At 67.1% G+C, this 14539-nt stretch overlaps 2 protein-coding genes across 8 annotated transcripts; one reads left to right on the top strand and one right to left on the bottom strand.

Moving 5' to 3' along the window:
* Positions 1-706: 706 nt before the first annotated feature.
* Positions 707-1477, bottom strand: TIMM10B (translocase of inner mitochondrial membrane 10B; the record flags this gene model as incomplete). Its single annotated transcript, XM_082013407.1, has 3 exons — positions 707-1029; positions 1140-1235; positions 1439-1477. 3 exons carry the CDS (start codon positions 1475-1477, stop codon positions 760-762), a joined length of 405 nt encoding a protein of 134 aa, XP_081869533.1. The 3' UTR covers positions 707-759.
* A 2027-nt stretch (positions 1478-3504) lies between these two features.
* ARFIP2 (ARF interacting protein 2) lies at positions 3505-8397 on the top strand (the record flags this gene model as incomplete). Of its 7 annotated transcripts, none has more annotated exons than XM_082001535.1 (8): positions 3505-3603; positions 3774-3882; positions 5482-5577; positions 6574-6689; positions 6930-7151; positions 7418-7575; positions 7690-7864; positions 8242-8397. In XM_082001535.1, 8 exons carry the CDS (start codon positions 3505-3507, stop codon positions 8395-8397), a joined length of 1131 nt encoding a protein of 376 aa, XP_081857661.1. The 7 variants fall into 7 exon arrangements, with proteins under 7 accessions (XP_081857661.1, XP_081857660.1, XP_081857666.1 ...); XM_082001534.1 differs by having other exon boundaries at positions 5467-5577; XM_082001540.1 differs by lacking the exon at positions 5482-5577 and having other exon boundaries at positions 6619-6689.
* Between the last annotated feature and the right edge of the window lie 6142 nt (positions 8398-14539).

Below are 14539 nucleotides of genomic sequence, written 5' to 3'. Positions count from 1 at the left end.
CCAAAGCTCACCGGGTTCAGCCAGCTCCAATGCCTCCTTGCCATGCCCTGGGCCAGGCCTGGTTGTGCTCCGCAAGGACACTTCCGCTACCTCCCCAAGGAAGGGATTGTTTGAGCAAAGACACGTCCTGAGCTCGTTCTGATGCCAACAGCCAAAGTGGGGACAAAAGGGCTCCTGGAAAGAGCAATGCCCACCCTCAGCCCCTCGGAGAGCGGCCCTTGCCCCTGTGGGGTACACCGTGCAGGAAGGACGAGTGGGGCCAGGACTCTACTCACCTTCACAACACGTTAGCAGCAAGACGTTAATGAAGAGACTGTTTTATTAGCACTAGGAAACCATTTCCTAGAAATACAAGCACCCCAGGTCTGGAGCAGGAAAAGCCCAGCACCAGAGCTGTTAGGGCAGAGTTCAGGTGGGAACTCCCCTGGCCGGAAGGGCAGGCACTACAATTTCTTTCTTGGTGCCCCCGTGCCCCCACCAGCCGGCTGCTCCGGCCCCATCGGGCACAGAACAGACTTGGCCACTGCCAGGGGATTCTTGATGCCGAGGCGCTAGAGGACACAGATCCACGAGGCCAAGTCTCGGTGCAGAGGGGATCCACTGCTCCAGACCAGGACTACCAGCAGTGGGTGGAGGCCCAGACTGCGCTGCAGCACTGAGATATTACTTCCCACACTGGTAACGCAGGGCCTGGATCCATCCTGCAGCCACGCCGCCCACCACTGCTGTTGGAAGACATGGCCCAGGACGAGAGCCCTGCTATGTGCCTGCACCTGGAGTCCCTTGCAATGGTCCACTGGGCCGTGGAGCTGCCGGTGGGTCAGGGGAGGCTCCAGGTCCCCCAGCCCTTGGCAGGGCAGTCGGTGCTGCTGATCCCTCCTGGGACGAATTCTGGGACGCCTGGGCTGTGCTGGCCTCGTAGTTGGAGATGCGGCGCTGCATGATGGAGGGCATCAGTGCCATGTAGGCGCTCATCAGGCGGTGGTTGGAGTGGACCAGCTTTCCAGCACAGCTGTCGAGGCACGTCTCCTGCAGGGCGGGGACGATCAGCGTGGCAAGAGGCTCCCATGGCCCCACTGGCCCTGCGCACAGGGGCTGGCCCCACCAGACCCGGGGCTCTGGCCATCCCAGGGCCTCACCTCGCGCCTGGTGAGCAGGCGGTAGTTGAGGTTGGAGACGCAGTGCCGGAAGCAGAGCTCGGTCATCCGGTTGTAGACCAGCAGGAAGTCCCGCAGCTGGAAGAGAGGCGGCACCGGCACACGCTCACCCCAGCGCCTGCCCTCGCCCGGGGCCGCGGCACCCGGGACTCCCCGCCAACCCGGCCCCCCAGCGCCCGGGACCCCACCAGCCCAGCGGGCCCCCGGAGGCGCCCCTGCACCTCCCACCGGCCCCGTGCCCCACCGGCCCGGCCTCAGCGCGCCCCGGTCGCTGCCCTCACGCTGCGGAGCTGCTGCTGGTGCTCGGCCCCCGGCTCCATGCCGCGGGGACCCGGCCCCGCCGCCCCGCTCGCTCCACCCCGCAGGCCCTGCCCGGTCCTGCTGCCCTCGGCGGGGCCGCGCCACCCCGGGCCGCCCGGGCTCTGAGGCGGCGCTCCCGGGCGGGAGGGCCACTTCCGCCCGGCGCTGCTGGTGCCCGCCGGTGACGCCACGTCCGGACCGTCTCCCGGCGGCCCTTGCTCGAGGCGTGACGCGGCTTCCGGCGTGTCCCGGGCCGAGGCGGATCGGGGCTCCCGAGCTGCGGGCGGGGTGGCCCGGCCGCGGCCGGGGCGACGCAGGTGGGCGGAGGGGCCGGGCAGTGGGGCTGGGGCCGCCGGGGCGGGCGGGGCTGGCGGAGAACTGGCGCCGCCGTGTTGCCCGGGGCAGGAGCCTCCGGGTCCGGGCCCGGGCCCGGGCCCGGGGTGGGGCGGGGGACAGTGGGCGCCCAGGCAGGGTGAATCCGGCCTGCCGAGGCAGCGACCCCCGCCGCGGGGCCGGCCGCTCCACGTCGGGGCTCGCAGCCCTGGGCCGCGGCGGGGGCCTGTCCGGGACGGGCTGGGGATGCGTCCGTCCCTGCCTCCTTCCCGGGCCAGGAGACGCGGCCAGGATGGGGCCTGTGGGGACCCGGCCCCCTCGCCCAGGGAGCCGACGCCAGACGATGCCGGGCCCCGTGGCCCCTTCCTGGCTACAGCCACGGTGGGATGGGCGGGAGCCTGCCACAGGTGATCCCTCGGCGCTGGGGCTTCCCCGGGGCAGGTGGAAGTTTAGCTGGGGGAGACCTTGGAGCGGGGCGAGCATCGCAGTCTCTGCCTTTTGCTGCCTGGTCAGGCCTATCCCGCTGCGCTGCTCCCCAGGCTGGGTGCTGTCTCCCACTGGGTTTGTGCGGGACAAGCTCTACAAACCTGTCAAAAGCAGTCGCCAGCACTGGCCATTTCCCTGTGGGATGAGTGGTTCTGCTGGCCAGGTGCTGCATGGCCTCGCAGCCATGAGCAGTGCGGGGCACCGGAGGCTGCAGGGTGCGCAGGGCTGTGGGTCCTGGCCCTGGCCATGCCTCTCTCCTTAGGCAGCTGCCAGCCATGTCTCCTCCCGTGCTGTCATCTCCCCATGCTGAAGCCACAGGGCCTGTTGTGGTGGCCGCTCCCCAGCTGCAGCCCAGAGCAGGGCTGCTGGCCAGTGAGGAATTGCACTGGGAGAGCGGGGCAGGGGAGTGTGCTGGGAGGCAACGTCCCCTTCAGCCAGGACCCTATCCTGGGAATCCGGTCATCAGGGCTGTGTTCCTGCCAGTGCAGGCAGGTAACGGAGCACAAGGGGTGGATCCGGCTCATGCTCAGGTGCCTGGCGCCGTCTGCCCTGGAATGTGCTCAGACCAGTCTGGGCGCAGCAGGGCCCTCGCTGCTCCTCGGCTCCAGTGCATCCGGTGTATGGCCTGGCTGCAGACGTGGCTCTTGGCTCTGTTCTCCCAGGCTCTGGGCCAGGAGCTGCTCTGCTGCAAAGCCCTGGTTGTCCCAGGCCAGGATCTGCCACTCAGCCAGGACAGACAGACCATTGCTGTGCTCTGGAGATTTGTGAGGGGCAGGGGAGTGCCATCTCATTTCTAAAACGTGTGCGCTGTGGGGACGAAGGGGCAGGAGAGCATATGCCAGCTGTGCTCCAGGGTTGGGAGCAGGAGCTAGGGCTGGCTCCTCTGGGATGTGCAGCTCCACCAGGAGCTTTCTGGGAGGCATGATGTTGTAGGCAGGACCAGCGCGGTACATCCTGAGGGACTGCCATGCTGTGGCCGCAGAGGCTGCTCAGTGCACGCAGCTGCCAGTGCGGGACCAGCTGCCTGCTGTCCTCTGCCTGCTCCCTGGCCATCGGGAGCTCAGCCCAGGCCTTGGCCCTGCCAGGTCCTGGCTTGGGAAGCCTGGGGTTTCCCTGACTGTGTGAGAGCCCCAGGATGCTGCCCACAGTGGGATGGTCTCCATCTCTGCCTGGTCCCTGGGGCTCCCCAGGCTGCAGCAGCACGTCTGTGTCCTTGCAGGCCCTGAGGATGTCGGACGGGATCATGAGCAAGGCTGCCACCATGGAGATCCCTATCAGCAGCAACGGGGACACAGGCAGCCTGCCAGAGGATGACAGCTTGGAGCAGGTTTGTAGCTGGGGCCAAGTGGGGACATGCCAGACCCCCAGGTGTTGCTTTCCGTGCTGTGCCTCTCTGCTGACTCTGCCCCAGGACCTCTGCATCAGGGCTGGGCCATTCGCTCGGCTGTGTGCCCTGGCTTTGTGCCTCAGCTGCTTGTGCTCTTCCCTCCGTTCCAGGACCTGCAGCAGGTGATGGTGTCGGGGCCCAACCTCAATGAAACCAGCATCGTCTCTGGTGGCTATGGGGGCACGGCTGAAGGCATCATCCCCACCAGCACCATCAAAGGTAGGCCAGGCCACAGCGCAGGCTCGCGTGGACAGGACTGGGGCAGAACGTGAAAGCTGGGACTGCCTGCTGAGGGCAGTGCCGTTCCTCGTGTGATGGCAGAGGTGTGAGGGAAAGGCTCCATCGTGGGAAGGAGGGTACAGCTCATCTCCCCACCCTCCTGCTCCGTGCTGGGCTGCAGGAACCTGTGGGGAAGGAGGGTGCTGCTTAAGCTGCAAGGCGCGGGAGCCTGGTCCCTCTGCTGGGGCACGGCACATGGTGGTACCAGGCAGGGAGGGTCCAGTGTGGGCATGCAGGCAGAAGATGGGCTGGCGCCTCGTCCCCTACCCGGTCCTGATGCGTGGTTCTGCCTCAGCCCAGCTGTTTGGTACAACACTTCCTTCACAGGATGGCAGCACCTGCCCCTTCTTCCCTGCCGAGCTGGGGTCCGCTGACAGGCTGGCCCAAGCATGCCTGCAGCAGAGCCTGGCTGCCTGGGAGCGGAGGGGCTGCCGCCCTGCTAACCCTGCTCCTCCTGTGCTCCCCGCACTAATGTGGAGGTGCTGTGAGAGGGAGGGCTGGGCCTTGGGCACTCCCAGCTGTCTTGCAGGTGTGGGGCCTCCCGCTGGGGGCTGTGGGTTGCGGTGCCTGGGCTTCGCACTGTGCTGAGGCAGGGCAGCGCTCAGTTCTTCTTCCGGTGGTGGGGAAAGGTGCCGGTGTCCCACCTCCTCTTCAGTTCTGGGTGAACAAGGAGCTCTGGTGGCGTGCTGGTGCCAGCAGTTGTACCACAAGGACTAGGGATGTCCTGGCCATGGGGGGACAGGGAAGGGTGGCTCTGAGCCCCACGGTCTCCACTTATTTCCTCTTCTCATCACTCAGGCTGGTCCTGGGACGGTGGGTGCTTTGACAGCAGGGCACGGCTGCGAGCGTCCTGCCAACCAGGCGGGCAGCGGTGTGGGCAAGCGTGCCACAGCCCTGGGACCCTGCTTGTCCCTGCACCCCCCTGGGAGCTCTGCCCCGGGCGTGGGGGCAGCGATGAGCATCAGTGGTGCTGGGCTGGACCACGGGCACCACTGGGGCAACTCTGGCACAGCTATGTCTCTCACCCTCTGTCCTGCACGGTCCTGTTTCGCACAAGTCTCTGTCCTCTGAGTCTTGCCCCAAGTTGCTCTTCCGCAGCAGACAGCTGCTTGACCCTGGCCACTCCACGCTGCGCTAGGCTTGAGCAAGTGTATTTGCACAGGCTGAAGGGACGTGTGCGTTCGCTCCCAGCCTGCTCTGCTGAAGAGCAGCACGAGCGTGTGGCAGAGGGATGTGTGTGCTGTAGTTGCCATCCCCATGGCTCTGTTATGCCGGGCCTGTCCAGCTCTTGGCTTGCGGGGCACAGTGAGCCCAGCCGACAGGACAGAGGGAGCGGGGAGGGAGCACCTGGTATGGGAGGTGTCCATCTGTCTTCTGATTTCATGTCACACTCATCTGCTCCCGTTTGCTCTCCCCTGCTGCCATCCCACCTGCACACTCGTCCTCTGTCCTCACCACTCCTGTCTCCCATGCCTGTCACGTCACCCCATCTCCTCTTGCCCCTCTCTGCTCAATACCTGCCAGCCCCTCCATTTCCAGGCTGTCTTATCCAATCTCACCCACCCCGAGGACCATCCGTCTCCCCCAGTGCATCTGCCGCCAGCAGGATGGCCAACCAGGCTGGTGCTTCAGCAGGTACTGCGGCCACCCGCCTGGGCTTGGGCCCCCAGTTAGTGCTGGGGACCCTTGCAGCACCTCTGCAGTGAGGTGGCTGCAGCCCCACGTAGCCACCGGTGCGCAGGCGGGCAAGCCCGCTGCCATAGGAGGAAGAACTTCCCAGCACTAACCTCCCACAGCAGCTGCAGCAGGGTCTTGGCCCTGGTGCTGGGAGGCAGAGGACAGTGCTGCCAGAGACCCGGGTGGTGCGTGGCTGTGGAGATCATTCCTGCAGCAAGGAGCCCACGTGCATGCCTCCCCCGGCTGCTGCTGGTTGCCTTCTCCCCTCTGGCTTGCTCAGTGAGGAGGAGGATCGGGAAGGACGCTGCTCAGGGCTGCTCAGAGCACAGCCCAGCATGGGAGGCGCTGGGGCCTCATCTGCGAGAGGGCTTATCTGCACTGACGATGAGGCAGCTCCTGCAGGCAGGCTGGGATCAGTGCCTTCTCCTGTGGGATCAGCTGCCACCACTGCCAACGCCAGGGCCCTGTGTGCGACACCTCTGGAAGGGTTGTGGGAGCTGCGTGCATGAGGTGTTGGGTCACACCTGCAAGCTGGTCAGCAGGCATGCAGCACTGCGAGACCGGCCAGAGCCCTTTGACGCTGCTGGCTCGTGCCCTCGTGGCTGGCAGGGGAGAGCTGCTCTGGCCCAGGCCCTCAGCAGGGCAAGGTGCGCAGTACTGTGCTGCAGCAGGCACAGTGGCAGCTTGCCAGGCAGGGCAGCAGCCAAGCAGGGGTGGGTGCTGCTTGGACCACGAGTCGGTTGTGCTTGGGCTTTGTCAAGCCCTGATGCATCCCTGTCCTTGCTCCTCACTGTGCCCTGAGCCCTCTGGGCGCAGCTGTGGTGCCCTGCTCTGAAGGCATCATTGCTTTTGGGTGAGCAGCCTGGCCTGTGCCCTCTGCGGGCTCTGTAGCCCAGCTAAGCTGATGCTGCTGCCCAGCTGAGCCGATGCTGCGCGGGGCTGTGTCTGTTCCAGGGTCCGGGCTGCACCAGCCCCACCCCAGCCCAGCCGTTGGAGGAGAGGAGGTTGTCCGTGGCATTGCTGTGGAGAAGTTTGACATTGTCAAGAAATGGGGTATCAACACGTACAAGGTGAGCTGCTTCCTGGGACCGTTGGGGTGGCCTGGCTCGCTGCCGGGGCCACGCAGCAGCTTGACGATTGGACCAGGCCCTGCACTAGGGATGAAGGAGCAGTGGGAGGTGGAGGACCTGTCCGGGGATATTTGTGGGGATAGCTCTGCAGCTCCCCATTGCCTGCAGCAGCAAAGAGCTCTTCCTCCCCATCGGCCAGGGACCCGGGGCCTCCTGACGCCTTCCTCCCTCGCCCTGCAGTGTACCAAGCAGCTGATCTCGGAGCGGTTTGGCCGGGGCTCCCGTACTGTGGACCTGGAGCTGGAGACGCAGATTGAGCTGCTCCGGGAGACAAAGCGCAAGTACGAGTGTGTGCTGCAGCTCGCGCGGGCTCTCACCAACCACTTCTACAGCCTGGTGCAGACACAGCACGCCCTGGGGGATGCCTTTGCAGACCTCAGCCAGAAGTCTCCTGAGCTGCAGGTATGCCCGCTGGGGAGGTGGTGCGTGCCTTGGCTCTGCAGCACAGCCGGGGGCAGCTCTCTGCTCCGCAGCACCCCAGGTGCGTGAGGAGAAGTAGGAGGAGGTTGGGGATAACTGCAGTCGGCGAAGGCCACGGGTCGAGGGAGAGCGTGAAGGGCTGTGTCCCAGCACCTCCTTGGAGCACCCACAGCCAGGCTGATTCTGGGCATGGGGGAGGAGAGAGGGGGCCTTGCTGGTATGGACCCTGACTCCTCCTCCTCTCCCAGGAGGAGTTTGGTTACAACGCAGAAACACAGAAACTGCTCTGCAAGAACGGAGAAACACTACTGGGAGCTGTGAACTTCTTTGTCTCCAGCATCAACACACTGGTGAACAAGACCATGGAGGACACGCTCATGACGGTCAAGCAGTACGAGACAGCCAGGTAGAACAGCGGCAAGGCCCCTGGGCTGGGGCTGGCTTCCTCTGGGTGCCGGGCGTCCCTGGTGGGGAATTGCTGGGCCACAGCATAGCTCTGACACTGGCTGTCCCTGCACAGGCTGGAGTACGATGCGTACCGCACGGACCTGGAGGAGCTGAGCATGGGCCCTCGGGACGCCAGCACCCTGTGCCGGCTGGACACAGCCCAGAGCCAGTTCCAGAGCCACAAGGACAAGTACGAAAAGCTGCGTGCTGATGTGGCCATCAAGCTCAAGTTCTTGGAGGAGAACAAGGTGGGGAGGGACGTGGGGCTGGTAAGGGGCTGTGGGGCGCAGAGCAGGGGTCTGCTGTGCACTTGTGTCCCTTGGCCATGCTGCCTTGTGGCCACCTGCCGGAGATCTGTCTTCGGGTGGGCAGCAGCTGCGAGGCAGCCGGGAGACCAGTGGGGAACGGCAGGGGAGCGCCTGTCTCTGCCTGCCTCTCGCTGTCGTGGCTTCTGCTGCCTGGCCTTCTCCCGGCTTTCAGGGCTAGCTTTTGGGAGCTGCTGGCAGCAGCTCTGATCTTCCCCTCCTGTGCTAGGCAGGGGCTGCATCCCTGCCACCTGCCCCTTCTCTGGGTGCTGGGCGATGGGGCCAGGTCACTGCAGGCTGACCCCTCCTGCTCTTCCCAGATCAAGGTGATGCACAAGCAGCTACTGCTCTTCCACAATGCCATCTCTGCCTACTTCGCTGGGAACCAGCAGCAGTTGGAGCAGACCCTCAAGCAGTTCAACATCAAGCTGAAGACCCCCGGTGCTGAGAAGCCCTCCTGGCTGGAGGAGCAGTGAGCCGTGCCTGCCACCCGCCACATGCTCTGGCCAGGGGCGCCATGGACCTGAATTCTGGCCGCTGGTGCGGGGCCAGGCCGCGTGCTTGCGGGGTGAGCGGGGGACGCGGCCTGGGCCCTGCTGCAGCCGGGGGCTGCCCCTGGGGCACAGGGGGGCCTGGCTTGGGGGGAGTGGGAGGCTGCGAGCAAGACCCTGGTGCTGCCTGGGGGGAGCAGCCTGGAGAGGCTGGGGCTCCCCCATCCAGTGTCTCCCCTTCAGGGCAGAGTCCAGCCCTGCCCAGCTCATTTGTGCTCCCTTAGCACAGGCCCCTGGCACGAGGGTCCTCCCTGTCTCCCGGCACCCCTGTGGGGCAGCGGATGCCTCCCTCGCTGGGGCTGCACACACCAGACCCCGCCGCACACCTTGGGGTGCAGTGGGACACTCCACAGCTCTCCCTCTGCTTCCCCTGGGGCAGGACCACAGCGTCCCCCACACCCCTGACCACCTGGCCCCGACTCCCTAGGGCCCAGCCCAGGAATACCCCTGCCCTGCAGCAGAAGAATTCGTTTCCAGACGAAGCTACGGAGGGGCGCACCGGGACGGCCTGGTCCCCTCCCTGTCCCTGGGATGGCTGTGGGTTCCCACGGGCTGCGGCTGGCAGCCGGGGCTCCTGCCTGCCCTCCCAGATTTGGAGTTGCGCTGTCTCCTTCCTGGCTGATCCCTGGTGTTTCCCAGGCAGCTGCTCTTGCACTCCCTCCCCAGCCGACCTGGGGGCCGCCCCCCCAGCCCCACACTACACTCATCCGTGGGCAGGGCAGCCTGTGCTGGCTGTCTCCAGGGCCATGGCGTGCCTGTCCTTCCTCCCCTCCAGGTCCTCTTGCCGGGGCTGTGCTCACCCGGTCTGTGAGGGTGGGGGCGGCCACCCTCGGGACTGTGGCGGCCCTGTGCACAGCTGCTGGCGAGGTGTGGGTGGGCAAGTGCTGGCCAGATGCGAGTCCTCTCGCTGCCCTGACCCTTGGACCCTGGATGGCCACCGGGAACTGTGGGGACTCAAACCAAGGACCAAACACTGGCCGTGTCCTGGGCAGGTGCATGTGCATGTCTGTGTGCGTGTGCTGAGGGGGTGTGTGCCGTGCACAGCGGTGCTGGGGCTTCGGCCAGCGTCCCACGTGCGAGAGCTCTGTCCTGCTCCGGCTGAGTGTTGCTTCCAGCCCTGGCCACATGCAGCACTTGGGCACTTTCTCCTGAGACAAAACTCTTTGTTTTTCTTGCTAATTTAATCCCTGGTAATTTAATGTCTGGATCTGACACACACCTGCCCCCTTTCCTGGTGAAGGTCTGACCCTCTCTTCCCTCCCAACTTCTGTAAGATTCCAGAATAAAATGGTACGGATCACTTGTGTGTGAGGAGCTGCGGGCCTGGGCCCCCCGTGGGCTGGGGGCTGGCAGGGGGCAGTGCTGAGGCAGGTCTGGCCCTGCTGCAGGCTGGAGTCCCCCTGCTGCTGTCCCCCATGGCCTTACGCCACGAGGGACTGGGGAGCCCCAGCTGCCCCATGTTTGCCCAGCCCCAGGCTGCCGGCACTGGAATAAGGGGCTGTTCGTCCTGCCCCCCTACCCTGTGCACAGAGCCAGTGGCCGGAGGATTGAGCTGTGACCGGTGCTTGATCCTGCTTGTGTGCAGCTTGTTCCAGATTAGCGACTGCATAAGAGCAGTCTTGGGGAGCTCAGGGCTCCTCCAGCCCAGTCCTGCCCTGCAGTGGGATTGTGGCTGCCTGGGACCAGGAGGTGATAAGGAGACAAGCCCCAAACTGTCCCCAAAATAGCCAGGACTGCCCTGTGCCCCGGCCAGGAACCGGGTTTAAACAAGCAGCGGGTGCTTCAAAGAGCCAGTCACAGCTCTGTCTGCAGCTCCTGGCTCTGGGTCATCGGGGCTTGAAAATGGAACTGGGTAAGTGCACAGGAGAAACTCTGCTCGGAGCTGCTGCAGCCTCCCCTGCCCCTGGCCCAGCAGCGTGGGAGAGGACGCTGCGGAGGCTCATGCGCATCCCAAAGTCTCACCTGGGCCTCTGCTGCTGTTTGCTGTCAGAGTCCTGGGGTGACGGGCTGCTGGGGCAATGCAGCTCCAGCCTGGGAAGCAAACAGGGAAGATGCTGGGGAGCGGCCCCAGGAAAGGGGGCTCAGCCGAGGTGACGTGCCGTCTGCTGCTCCCGGGGGTCTGGCGCTGCTTGTCACCGCAGCCCCGCAGGCAGCACCGGTGGCTCGGCCGGGCTCGGGGGCGGGTCCCGCCGGGCAGCCGCTGGCCGCGGGCAAGCGCCTGCGCGGGCCCACGTTCCCCTTCACTCGGTGCTGCGGCCCCCGGGAGGGCACCGGCCTGGGCGGCACTGCTCCGGGGCCGGACACCGAGCGGGGCTGGGTCACCCCGGCCGCACTGCGGCCCCGGCGCTCCTCTCCGCCGCCAGCCCGGGCCGGGGCGGCCGGGGCGGGGCCGGGGGGGCCGGGGCGGGACGAGCCGCAAGCACCGCGGGTCCGGCGCTCCCCCTCCGCCCCGTCCCGTTCCGGCCATGGGCTCCCCCCGCCGTCCCGCGCCGCCGCCGCCACCGCCCCCGGGGCCGCCCCCCCCGGCGCTGCCCTCCCCGCCGGCGGCGCAGGGCGGGCGGCTGCGGGCGCTGCACTGGGAGCCAGTGCCCGCGGCACGGGTGCGCGGCCGCCGCTCGGTCTGGGCTCTGCGGACCGCCCCGCCGCCGCTGGACCTGCCTCGCCTCCGGCTGCTCTTCCGAGAGCACCGCGCGGCCGCTCCGGGGCAGCGCTCGCCGCCCGCGGTGAGACCCTCCCCCTCCGGCTGGGGTCCCCAGAACCCCCGGCCGCCCTGACCGCCCCCTGCCCCCCACACCCAGGCCGCGCTGCTGGAGCCCAAGAGGAGCCTCGCCCTCGGCGTCTTCCTCAAGCAGGTCAAGCGGTGAGCGGAGCTGCCCCGCAGGACATCCCCCTGGGGACGCCGACGCCCCAGGGAGGCACACGCCCCCCCCAGCAACTTGCCCCCCACCCCCCCGGACTGACAGACACCCCAGGTCCCGCACGCGGAGGGGTGGGGGAGACACCCATGTGCCCCCCCGGGTCCGGCACATGGAGAGGCAGGATGAGACCTGCTCCCAGGGGTCCTGGCACGGGGGACATTGCGGGTACCTGCTCCCCCACCGGGGTCCCGCGCACGGGTGGGCAATAGGGGCTCCTGCTGCCTTTGCACCAGGCAGGGACATGGTGGGGTGCCTGCCCTCCCCAGCAGGGATGGGGGGGCCCGTTGGCGGCCGGTGGAGGGGGGGTGTGACCCCGTCGGGGGACAGAGCACTATCCATGTGGCTGGGCCAGGGGTCACCCGTGTCTGACGTGTCCCCCAGGCCGGTCCACCAGATCGTGCGGGACATCCAGGAGGGTGTCGGGGCACCCTACGGGGCGGAGAAGCTGCTGGAGCTCTCCCAGATGCTGCCCAGTGCCGCAGAGGTGAGAGCTGGGGTGGGGTGGGGGGCCCAGCGGTCCCCCCGATGACCCTCTCCGTCCACAGGTGGCCCGGCTGCGTTCCTTCCCCGGCAGCCCCCGACAGCTTGGAGACCCTGAGCTCTTCATGCTGCTGCTGACAGAGGTGCCCAGGTGGGATCCAGGGGGTCCCACGCACGGGGGGGGGGTCCCATGCGCTGGGGGGGGGTCTCACGCCCCCACACACTCACCCCACGCTTGCCCCCAGCTACGCCCGGCGCTTGGAGCTGCTGGTGCTGAAGGAGGAGTTCTTCCCCCAGCTCAGCACCCTGCGCAGCTCCATCCAGACCCTGGCGGACGCCGCCGTCGGTGAGTGGCACCACGGGGTGCACCAGGGCTGCAGGGTGGGGGGCACCGTGCCTGCCCTTGCTCATCCCTCAGTCACTCCACAGAGCTACTGGAGTGCGAGGAGCTGCACACCATCCTCCACCTCATCCTGAGCGCCAGCAACCACCTGAACTTGGTGAGCCCATGGTATAAAGGGCCTGCCGCCCACCCCCCACTTCCCCCAGTGCAGCGGGGCCGCAGTGACTCCCCTGCTCTGCTCCCAGGGCGGCTATGCTGGCAGTGCCGCTGGCTTCCGCCTTGCCTCGCTGCTGAAGCTGCCTGACACCAAGGCCAATGAGCTGGGCATGGACCTGCTGCACTTTGTGGCCACGGTGAGCACCGATGGGGCTGCAGTGTCTGGCCTCCCTGCACTGTTGGGGTCGGGGCTGGATTTCTTGGTGGGGAGCTTGTTCTTGCGTCTGTGCCTGGAGTGGGCTTTTCCCTGATGAGGGGGTCCTAAACAGAAGGCGGTCCCTGTGCACCCCTTGCTCCTCTTCCTGGCCCTTGGGGCTGCTCCAGATGTGGCTGTGGTTGGCAGGGCCTTGTCCTGGTCCCCTGCCTGCTGTCCTAGTGGCAGCATCCACCGCCCTTGTGGCCCCTCTCTGGGCAGGGTTTGGCACACTGTTGCCTGGCTCTGTCTGGGCTGTGGCTGCCAGCCTGCATGGGGAGCGTGGCCTGGCCGAGCTGTGCTGCTCTGGGAGGTGCCAGGCTCTGCCACAGCTTCTCTGCCCATGGGCCGCTGAAGGCCGTGGCCCAGCCCAGCCACATGCGCCTGGTCTCTCCTACTGGTGTGCCACTGCTGGGCCATCCCCAGCTGCTTCCCACTGCCCGGGAGCCATGGGGTGCAGCCAGCGCGGGGCTCACCAGCATGTCCCCGTGGCTGCCAGTGCCTGCCTGCCCCCATGGAGACCCTGCTCTGTCCCCTGTCCTGGCAAGGTCAGTGCCTGTGCCGCCCCGGCAGGGATGTGCCCTGCTTGCGTGTGGGGGAGGCTGTTTTCCCTGGCAGACAAGCTCCAGCACAGTTTTTTCCCATGCTCATCCCTGCTCTGCCCAGTGGCAGCTGAGTGTCTCCTGCCCACAGGGAGCTGGCACTGCCGCCCCCTCTCCCTCCCGCCCTCGGCACCATCTTGTCCCTCCTCGGCCAGGTCTGGACCCTCCTGTCACCGCTGCCATAGTCTCCCCAAAGCCCCATGTGCCTTTGAGGACGTGTTTTTCCTTCCTGGGCGATTGGTTATGAGTGTCAGTTCAAATCACTCCTGCAGCAATATGGCAGCCTGTCTGGCCGAGGACACAGGGACACGTGCCCCAGGGTGGGCCCCAGCCCCACCAGGCAGATGGGAAATTGCCTCTTCCTCTCCCCCAAGCTCTGGCTCTGCCGCGTGGGTGGCTCTGCCGGGGCCCTGGGGATGCCCCATGGTCCGGTGGGGGCTGCTCGCTGCCCCTCTCACCCGCAGGAGGTGGCCAGGGTGGAGAAGAGCCTGCTGGACTTCCCTGGCAAGCTGCAGCATGTGGGCCCGGCCTCGCGGTAAGGGCGTCCCCACATCCCAGGGCCCAGCGGGGACCCTGCCCCACGGGGTGGCACCCACTGGGGGTGGGAGCAGAGAGGCCCCAGCTGAGGGGCACATGGAAGGGGGGGCAGAGCGGAGTGGTGGGAGATGGGCGACCCATGTGTCCCCGCAGGATCGAGGTGGCAGAGGTGGAGGGGGAGCTGCGGCGGCTGGCAGGGCGGCTGGACGGGGCCCGAAGCCTGGGTGCGGAGGGGCTGGGGCCGCAGCTGCAGCCCTTCCTGCGTGCGGCCGAGGAGTAGCTGCGTGGGGCGTGGGACGCGCTGGAGCAGATGCGCCGAGCCGCGGCCGTCACCCTTGACTTCTACTGCGAGGACGCAGTGCCCAGCGGCCTGCAGGAGCTGTGTGCTGTCCTGCATGGCTTCGCGGGCCAGGTCCTTGCCGCTGTGCAGGTACTGGCCCCTGCTGCCCCTGTTACGTATGGAGCCGGCGTCGACTCTGCCACCCCGCACCCGGCCGGCCCCAACCGCCTCTGCCCCACAGGAGAACCGGGCACGGGAGCAAGCGCAGCGCCGGCGGCAGCAGCTGGAGCAGGAGAGGCTGAAGCGGCGCTCCGTTGCCACGTGCTCTGCGTGGGATGTGGCCCCCCAGAAAGTGGGGCTGGACAGCTCCTTCCCGCTCATGCTCCAGCCCGGCCGGCATGGCCTCCGCTCCCCGCGCCCCAGCTCCGAGCCCTGCCTGGCCACCCCGCGGGGGGATGACACCCCCAGGCTGCCAGAGCCCCCGCCTGCCCCCCACTC

The sequence above is a fragment of the Phaethon aethereus genome (genome assembly GCF_964289735.1).
Source record: "Phaethon aethereus genome assembly, chromosome: 1".
NCBI classification, from domain to species: domain Eukaryota; kingdom Metazoa; phylum Chordata; class Aves; order Phaethontiformes; family Phaethontidae; genus Phaethon; species Phaethon aethereus.
This window is presented reverse-complemented; position numbering and strand designations above follow the sequence as displayed.